The 9,862-nt window shown below is 43.9% G+C and overlaps 2 protein-coding genes and 1 long non-coding RNA gene across 3 annotated transcripts in view; 2 read left to right on the top strand and 1 right to left on the bottom strand.

The window, feature by feature from the left end:
• Vps53 (VPS53 subunit of GARP complex) overlaps window positions 1–6,526 on the bottom strand; it is a 118,837-nt gene extending 112,311 nt beyond the window's left edge. The window contains exons 1-2 of the mRNA NM_001105813.1: window positions 6,309–6,526; window positions 1,294–1,374 (exon numbers count right to left, since the gene is read on the bottom strand). Coding sequence (NP_001099283.1) covers window positions 1,294–1,374; window positions 6,309–6,395 — 168 coding nt within the window. The 5' untranslated portion in view covers window positions 6,396–6,526. The remainder of the gene's footprint in view (window positions 1–1,293; window positions 1,375–6,308) is intronic.
• On the top strand, window positions 1,651–2,009 carry Rpl37l1 (ribosomal protein L37-like 1). Its single transcript, NM_031106.2, has one exon. It carries the CDS (start codon window positions 1,678–1,680, stop codon window positions 1,969–1,971), a length of 294 nt encoding a protein of 97 aa, NP_112368.1. The 5' UTR covers window positions 1,651–1,677; the 3' UTR covers window positions 1,972–2,009.
• Window positions 6,527–6,647: 121 nt separating the features above from the next.
• On the top strand, window positions 6,648–9,138 carry LOC103693391 (uncharacterized). The gene is made up of 2 exons (XR_594815.4): window positions 6,648–6,885; window positions 8,268–9,138. It is a non-coding gene; the product is annotated as an uncharacterized LOC103693391 (long non-coding RNA).
• The last annotated feature ends 724 nt before the right edge of the window (window positions 9,139–9,862 follow it).

Genomic DNA, 9,862 nt, shown 5'->3' on the forward strand with positions numbered 1-9,862 from the left:
CTCCCAGCTCTACTAAATTCGGCAGAACAGGCACCCAGGGCACTTCTTAGTTCTGGTCTTCCTCCTGCATCCCAGACACCAGGAGCTGACCTGCTATGTTGGCCATTTCTCTAGTTTCGGAAACAGTCTCTAATACTTACTATATGCATCATGAATGACCATGAGCTTGACTGGCTGACTAAATAAATGAGCCTTTGTGAACTACTTGAAAACTCCTGGAGTTTGATTTTCCTAAGGAACCTCTTGTCTTTTTCCTGCACTCTTCCTTCCCTATCTCCCTCATAACATTCAACAACATCCCTTCTGCTGATCGTACGCATCTCAGTGCAAGGGTGCATTCCCGTGCCCAGGACTGTGCTGACACTCCATTAGTGAATAAGTGAAAACCCAAAGTCAGGCATGGTGGCACACATACACCTGTCATCCCAGCACTGAGGAGCCAGGGATAAGAGGCTCATGTTGGCTACACAGTGAAGCCATGCTGAGCTCTATTAGACCCTGTGGGGGAGACGTGGGGGAGAATATATCTACCTGGCCTTCCCCCAATTTTCTGGCTTCTAACTCTGGATTAATGAAAGAAAACCTTGTGGCTGGAGAGATGGCTTGGTGGTTGAGAGCACTGACTTGCTCTTCTAGAGGTCCTGAGTTCAATTCCCAGCAACCACATGGTGGCTTACAACCATCTGTATTAGATCTGATGCCCTCTTCTGGTGTGCCTGAAGACAGCTACAGCGTACTTATATATAATAAATAAATCTTTAAAAAATACAAAATTATTTTTTTAAAAAAAGGAAGAAAGAAAACCCCATCTAGGCAAATCAAAACACATGACAAGAGAACAAATTGCCTACAACTTTACATTTTAAAAGCTTCTTTGTAACTTGGGGTTTATCCTGTCTACCTCACTCCCACTTTTCCTTCCAATGTTATGAAACCACAATTTCTTTCTTTTTTTTTTTTTTCTTTTTCTTTTTTTCGGACCTGGGGACTGAACCCAGGGCCTTGCACTTGCTAGGCAAGCGCTCTACCACTGAGCTAAATCCCCAACCCCTGAAACCACAATTTCTAATGAAAAGTTCTGTGAGCACTAGGGAGACTCTCACAAACTAAAGGTACAATCTCTCATCATGTGCTCGCCAAAGAACTCCATGCTACTTCAATTCACTAACTAGTCCTGCCGGTTACAATAGAATTTGGTTTGAACTTAATGTCATTTGTGTATCACACCAATCACGACATGCAGGCCAAGCCAGAAGCCACCAGGACGAAGGAAACCTAAAGCTGTTTACTTACTTGCTCTGTTGGGAACAGAGTATTGATGTACTCAACGGCATTGAAGTCAGCTTGATCAAGAGGATCCTGGCTTGGGAATACCTACATAAAAACAGGGGGTTCTTGATTAAAACATCATGCTAGACACCAGGTGTGTGTGTGTGTGTCTGAGTTTTTGTTGTTGTTGTTGTTGTTCCAATTAGAAGGACTCGGGCAGTCATCTTGTCATGTAAGCCTAGCAACCCCAGTTGGATACCCAGAGCAACTTCACAAATGTCTTCTGACTTCTACATACATGCTATGGTATGTGCACCAACATATCACATCATGTACACATACAGAATGATACTTAAAATAGGAAATAAAACTGTAAAACTGCTCTTTGGCCTCGCCGGTAGAAGCAAGATGACGAAAGGAACGTCATCCTTTGGAAAGCGTCGCAATAAGACGCACACGCTGTGCCGCCGCTGTGGCTCCAAGGCCTACCACCTTCAGAAGTCGACCTGTGGCAAATGTGGCTACCCTGCCAAGCGCAAGAGAAAGTATAACTGGAGTGCCAAGGCTAAGAGGCGAAACACTACCGGGACTGGTCGGATGAGGCACCTAAAGATCGTCTACCGAAGATTCAGACATGGATTCCGTGAAGGAACAACACCTAAACCCAAGAGGGCAGCTGTTGCAGCATCCAGTTCATCTTGAGGATTTCAATCGGTCATAAAATAAATGTTCTGGTTTCAAAAAAAAAAAACTGTAAAACTATGGATTTGAAATTCAATTTTTGTATTAGACAGTAGACTCTTGAATACAAAACAAATAAAAACAGAAAAATTCCAACTTTTTTCATTTTATAATACTTCACATATAATGGATACTCAAGAAAATAGTTAGATGCTGGGATACAGGAATCAAGGACATGAGAGTAAAGCCATAAGGAAACAGAGGTAGGACGGGAATGACATCTTCAAGCCAAGGAAACTAAACAGTACAGGCAGCCATCGAAGCAAGAAGAAAGTCAACCTGAGAGTCTTCAGGTGAATATGGACCTGCAGACACTGTTTTCTGATTTATTTATTTAGGAGAGATAATCTTACTATGTAGTTCAGGCTTACTTTTAACTCATTATATAGCCCAGGCTGCCCTCAATCTAGTCCTCCTGCCTCAGCCTCCCAAGTACTTGCATTACAGGGGTGAGCCTGAATGCCTGGATTTCAGACATCCAAAACTGTGACAGGAGAAACAAACAACGTGTATATTTAAAGATTTTAGGATGGGATACAGAAACACCTACCAGTGTCAATCTTGACCTCTCAGCACCTGCAGTACTGACAGCACAGCACAGTGGAGACTGCAGTGTGGGCACCTCCTACTAAGAGGACTCAGAAGCCTCAATGACAGATTGCTGTCTCTGGTGCCTGAACAGCAGCAGTCGCATACACTGAAGCAACATTTACCTATCCATTACTTTCTTATTTCTGTCTGTCTGTCGTCACATGTGGTGTCCCAAAGCCTGTCAGTCCAGCACTATGTGTAAGCAAGAGGATCAGGCACTCAAGGTCATCATTGCCAATATAGCAAACCTGGGGCTAGCCTGAGTTATATGACGCTTTGTTACCCTTCTTTGGGCTGGTGAAATAAGTCAGTGGTGAGATGTCTACCCAGAGGCCCCAGGTTCAATCCAAACACTGTGAAAAAGGAAAAAAGCTTGATAACCTCTGCGTACACTGTGGTGCTCAAACCCCAGGCCTCATCTATGACTGGGTAATCCTGTACCCTTAAGCTACAGCTACAGCTTGCCTTGAAGGAATCTTTATGCTTCAGATAGTATTAAAAAATGGAGAACTGGGGTTGGGGATTTAGCTCAGTGGTAGAGCGCTTGCCTAGGAAGCGCAAGGCCCTGGGTTCGGTCCCCAGCTCCGAAAAAAAGAACCAAAAAAAAAAAAAAAATGGAGAACTGACATTCAGGTTAACAAAAGAAAACTATCTTGAGAAATATAACTAAGTCCCCACAAAAGTCACATTTTGAAAAATGTGTTAATAGGGTGGATTATAAAAGGCTGGAGCATGGGCTGGAGAGATGGCTCAGCGGTTAAGAGCACTGACTGTTCTTCCAGAGGTCTGAGTTCAATTCCCAGCAACCACATGGTGGCTCACAACCATCTGTAAAGAGATCCAATGCCTTCTTCAGATGTATCTGAAGACAGCTACAGTGTACTTATATATAATAAATGAATAAATCTTTAAAAAAAAAAGGCTGGAGCATGATGGTAACCGCCTATAATCCTAGCACTGGGGAGGTGGTGTGAGTGCACATGTGTACCAGAGTGATTGTGGAGGATCAGGAACTCAAGATCAATCTTAGCTACATTGTGAGGGCAAGGCCTACATGAGACCCTGCTTCCAAAACAGGGTAGCGAGGTGCAGAGACTAGCAAAATTAGACTCAGCAGGTAAAATAATTTTCTGTAAGCTTGATGACCTGAGTTCAGTCCCTAGGTCCCACATGTTGTAGAAGAGAATTGACTTAACTCTGCAATTTATCCTCTGACCTCCACAAGCACACCAGTGCACAGGGATACAAATAATAAAACAAAACAAAAGAGGAAAAGAAAGTGATCCCTTGGGTTCTGAACTTTACTAGCTCAAGACAGATAATAACTCTGTAAAGCAATCTTCAGCAAAACAGTCCGTGAAATATAGAGAATCCGGAGTTGGAGAGATGGCTCAGGGTTAAGAGCAATGGCTGCTCTTGCAGAGGACTTGGATTCAGTTTCTAGAACCCATATGGTAGCTCCTTGCAATGGACTCCAACTCCAGTTCCAGGGAACCTAATGCATCTGCCAACCTTGAAGGGCCCCTGAATTTACATTGTACACATAAACTCACTCAGGCTCACACATATATACACATAAACTGTAAATAAGTAATTTTTTAAGAATAAAAATGAACGAACCAATATGACTTCTTAGAAAAGATGGTTATTAGAAGAGTTATGGCTTCTGTGATGTAGAGGGCAAGTGGAGGCAAAGCCAGTGAGAGGTGGAGCTTAGTAATGTCTTTGAAAAGTTTAGCATTTCACTTCTGTGCTGTACACCTATGGTGAGAATACACCACACGTACGTGTGATTACAGAATTAATTAAAAGCCCTTGGCAGAGGGAGTGCTGGGAACAGGGCCTGTCATTGTGAGCAGTATGAGGAAATGGGCTATCCACTTCCTAACTGCTCCCAGTTTCTTCATTCTTCTCTTCCTGTTCCTGGGTTTAATCCCAGGCATTAACAGATTTCACACAACACAGCCCTTGACTTAAGCTACTTCATCCGGTGACACCTATAGAGAGAATGTCAGGCTTCAGTGTTAGCAGAAAAATTCTAGATTTACCAAAAGATGTTAAGACACTGTACTTCATGGGTGGTTTAAGGAATTTCAAGGAGACACATGTACAGGTCATATACACATAAATACAGTAAAAATCTTAAAATGTTGAGAATTTTTGCAATTTGGGTGACACTGAAGAATATCCCTAAGAGTCCTCTCTTCTCAACAAGAAGGTTTTGGTGACTAAAGTCCCTTGTCAAGTATATTAAAATGTATGGTCATGATACTAGAAGTAACTGTGTAGGCCTCTGCATAGGGTTTTGTTCTTGATAAAGGGAGAAAGATCTTCCTTAAGGGAACTGACATGGGTTCACACTGTAAGAAAAAGCACATCAGGAGATATTGATATGGCTCAGTGGTAAGACACTTACTTACCTCATGTGCCAAGGATCTAGTTCAATCCTCCAATACTAATGGAAAGGAAGAGTGTACCTCACTTAGTGACTATTGCCCAAGTAAAATATTAATTCTACTAATAATAATTAGCGGGGTTGGGGATTTAGCTCAGTGGTAGAGCGCTTGCCTAGCAAGCGCAAGGCCCTGGGTTCGGTCCCCAGCTCCGAAAAAAAGAAAAAAATAATAATAATTAGCATATATGGACCATTAATACTTTTTTATTTGTTTCTCTGTGTATCCCTTGCTATCCTGGAACTCACTTTGTAGACCAGGGGGTAGGGAGATGTGTGTGTGTGTGTGTGTGTGTGTGTGTGTGTGTGTGTTATGGTCAAGAGTAGTTTTCTCCCTCTATTTGAGGGTCTTGGGAAAGAGACTCAGGTCAGCAGCCTTGGTGGCACAGTGCCTTTACCCACTGACCATCTCACTAGCCCTCAACCTTTTAATTATGGTAAAGAACTGTCTTAGTTTGCTTTACATTTCTGTGATAACACAGCATGACCAAAAACTTGGGAAGTAAATAATTTCTTTGGATTACAGGTTACAGTATATTATCAGGTGAAACCAGGACAGGAAATAGAGCAGAAACCACCAAGGAATGTTACTTACTGGCTTACTTTCCATGGCTTGCTCAGCTTGCTTTTCTATACAACTCAGAACCTGCTGCCCAGGGGTGGTACCTCCCATAGTAGGCTGGGCCATTCTACAGCATCAACCAAGAAAATGCCCCCACAGACTTGCCTGTGAGCCAATCCGATGGAGGCAATTCTCGACTGAAGCTTTCTCTTCCCAGATGACTCCAGCTTGTGTCAAGTACACACACCCATACACCAGCACAAGAGCCATTTTCCAGTATGCCTCCCCACACCCCTATTCGGTCATTTGTTTCCGCAATGAAAGTATCCCGCTGCCAATTCCAAAGCACTCCAAGAGCTTAACCTGAGAAATGGGAGAAGCAGTACTAGCTAGAAAATGAATGAGGTCTTAAAAATCTCCCATAATCCGAATTCTCCAGTCACAGGGCTCCTAGGTTCATCCTGTCAAAGAGTACATCTAGGCCCAAACCTAGCAGGGCGTGACAACCTCTAAAGAGCCTGGAGAAGACGTGTTTTGTCCCCGGGCTGAGAAACCCATTCCCACCTTCACTACCATCCAGACTTCCGCTCTAAATTCGAGCCACCACCTTTCCAGCCTAGAAGGGTGGATTCGACCCCGGCCCAGAGCCGCCCATTCCACCGTAGCACCCTCCTGAGGGGGTGGAGCGCTCACCTGCTCGATGGCTAGTTGCACCTCTGGCGTGAGCTGCAGCACAGCCTCCAGCTCCTCCACAAACTCCAGTTCCTCCTCCTCCATCATCCCGCCGCTCAGCCCCCGACGCCCTCTCCAACCCTGTCGTGATCTGTCTATCACCAGGACCCCAGAATTGCAATCCTCCAGGTACAGGGCTCGAGAAAGCCGCTACTCGCTCGTCTAGCCCGGCACTTCCGGAGAGTCGGGCACTTCCGGGAACCGGGGGACTCTGGGATAGCGGAGGACTGACTTCAGCCATGGCAGTCAAATCCCTGGAAAATCTCCAGATAACCCTTAACCACAGGTTCCCTGGCCGCACGCGGCGGGTTCTTAAGATTGGGAACCCTCCCCACCTCGCCCAGGGCGCGTCTCCCACCGGCGCCGTAGTGTCGCTGGAGAGCGGGGGCGCCCCAGAGAGCGGTTGGCCCCGTCAGTGTCTCAATGGATGGGCAGTAAGCCCCTCTGGCAACGAAGCCAACATACAACCCACTCGCTGGATCCCCTTGGTCTGGAACAGTCTGTGACCCCCTACCATAGCGGGTGAAATGACTCGCTGGTAAGTGGCGGTGTTGCCAAGGGCATATGAAGTTTGGGGGAGTGTCTTAGATAAGGATCCCCTGCGCAAAATTGTCTGAAGCCTCCTCACTAGGGTGGGGAGTAGGGGGGAAAATGACTCAACGCAGGAAAGTGTTTGATTTTTGAGACTGGACGTCCAAGCTGTACATCCTTGTTTACACCCTTGATAACCTTACGACCTTGAACAAAGTACTCCCATCTGCCCTGCGTACACTACGTTAGATGGGGTGAGCATTAAATATGGAAGTATTATGCAAACTTAGGCAGGTAGTACAGGAAATGTTAGGGTGTTTAGCCTCCTACATCACAAAAAGAGGAGCCAGATCGCCCTGTGGAACGGCTTTTCCAGCAGGTACTGGAACAATGAGGGAATTGCAGCCAAGGGAAGGGTTGCCTTACCAGTTTGACATTGTGAAACCCTCGACCAAGGAGTATCTGGCCCTGCTGAACTTTTTTTTTTTTTCTGACATATAGTTTTATCGAAATTTCTGCAGGAATAATATAATTTGCTCTTTTCATTAAAAAAAATTGCAGTATTAGGAATGGAATTTTGTTTTGGTTTGCCAAAAAAATGTGTAAGTAGTATAATTTTTAGCAACCAAAGAAACTGCTTAAAAAATATAATTGCAGAAGTGCAGAGGAGACATCAAGATGGCTCAGCCAGTAGAGCATTTGCTTGAAAAGCCTGATGCTTGAATTCATCCTTGGAACCCACTTGTTGGAAAGAGAGTCCTAACTTCCACAAGTTGCCCTCTGACCTCCACACATTCGGCACACACACTCACACACACACACACACACACACACACACATTGACTCATAACATTGTTTTGAAAATTATTTAATAACATGGGAATGTATACACAGTGTATTTCAGAAAGCAGAATATTTATTTTTTGAGAGCAAATTTGGCTGGGTGTGATGGTATAAGTCTATATTTAATCCCAACCCTTGGAAGATGGAGGGTAGGTGGATATGGAATTTACTTTCTCAACCAAAAGCAAATGACAAGGAAATATTTTTTCTTTATTTTCCCACATGTCTATAATGAACATACGGTAGTTTTATTATCAGAAACTATAGGTGCCGTCTGACTGTGGTAGCACATGCCTATAAATACCAGGACTCTGGGAACTGAAGCAGAAAGGTGGAGAGTTTGAGGCCAGCTGGACTATGTAATGAGATTCTTAAAAATCAAAAACAGGGTTGGGGATTTAGCTCAGTGGTAGAGCGCTTGCCTAGCAAGCGCAAGGCCCTGGGTTCGGTCCCCAGCTCTGGAAAAAAAAAAAGAAAGAAAGAAAAAATCAAAAACAAAGGCTGGCAAGATGACTGAGCCATTAATACTGCTTGTTGCTCTTCCAGAGGATCCAGAACCTAAGTTTAGTTACCAGCACTTTCACTGAGCAGCCGGCAACCATGGAACTCCAGCTCCACGGCGTCCAACATCCCCTCAGCCTCCAGGAACACCCACGCACATGATGCACATATACATAATTTAAAAATAAAGGGGATGGAGAGATGGCTTAGCGGTTAAGAGCACTGGCTGCTCTCCCAGAGGACCTGGATTCAATTCCCAGCACCCACATGGTAGCTTACATCGGTCTGTAACTCCAGTTCCAAGGGATCCAGCACCCTTTTATGGCTTCCTTGGACATCAGGCATGCACATGGTGTATACATTTATATACAGGCGAAACACCTATACACATAGAATTAAGAAAATAAAAATAAGACAGAAAGACGAAAGGGGGGTAGAGTGAGAAGAGAGAGAGGGGAAGGAAAGCGCATGTACCATTCCTAAAGACACATGCAGTTTTACCTAGTGTCTTATTTTTCTCTTTTAAATTAGATATAATTTGCATACCATGAAATTAGCTCTTTTCAGTTTCCAGTGCTGTGAGCTTTATTAAATGCATGTTGTCATCTCAGCACACCACAGTCCAATTGAGATATTTCCATCATCCCCTACTTTTCTTCACACCCACTCTATTGTCTGGAAATCTCTGGTCTGACTTTTCCGGAATGTCATATAAGTTCTACATGAATGGAGACCTATAGCATGTCACCTTTCGACTCTGTCTTCTCTCACTTAGCGTAATGGATCTGTGATCCATCCACATTATTATTTGTGTCATCAGTTTTGTTTCTTGCTCCTTTGATTTGTTTATCTACTTAGGTGATTTGGAAACATTGTTTTAAATTCTGAGAAGTTGTGAATAAAGCTGCTATAAACATTCCTGTCTACAGTTTTGTGTAAGTTTTTTGTTTGCTGAAGTGTATGCCTAGAAGTAAGACTGCTAAGTGGTAAGGTCTGTCTGTGTTTACAATTATAAGGAGGGTATTATTTTCACATTCCTACTGACAATGTCTAAGAGTTTCAGATACTCAGAGAGTTTCCTTTTAATGGCCATAATAGCGGATGTTTCCTAATGCTTACTATATGTCATGCACATACCAGGCATACTACAGCCTTGACTCTTAATCCACAAAGTAGTTCTGGAGTTTGTAATTACCATTATCCCAACTTAACAGACGAGGGAGTGGAGAGCTGGTTCAGACAAACAAAACAGCCCAGATCCTATGGCTTCTGTCGCTCATTCACCCATTTAATTAATATACTGAACACCTGATGACAGGCACCTATGCTGGCTGCTGGATTCAGCAAAGAGCTGGATACATCATATGCCTGCCATCTCAAAGCTAGCTTCACATAAGGAGATAGTAGTCACACAATAGAGATGTGATTGTGATAGGTCCCAAGCCAGGTAAGGACAGTGCACACTGAGAGAGTGCGGGCGTGGAATGCCTTTGGGGAAGCTTTCTCAAAGGAAATGATTTTTTTAAGCTGAAGCAATTTGGAAGAGAAGGCATGACAAACCAAAGTAGCAATGTGAGCAGAGACATGAGGAAGAAAAGACACAGCTAGGACATGGAGTTTTGAAAGTCAAGAGTAGAGGT

Source organism: Rattus norvegicus, chromosome 10 (genome assembly GCF_036323735.1).
Source record: "Rattus norvegicus strain BN/NHsdMcwi chromosome 10, GRCr8, whole genome shotgun sequence".
Lineage (NCBI taxonomy): Eukaryota > Metazoa > Chordata > Mammalia > Rodentia > Muridae > Rattus > Rattus norvegicus.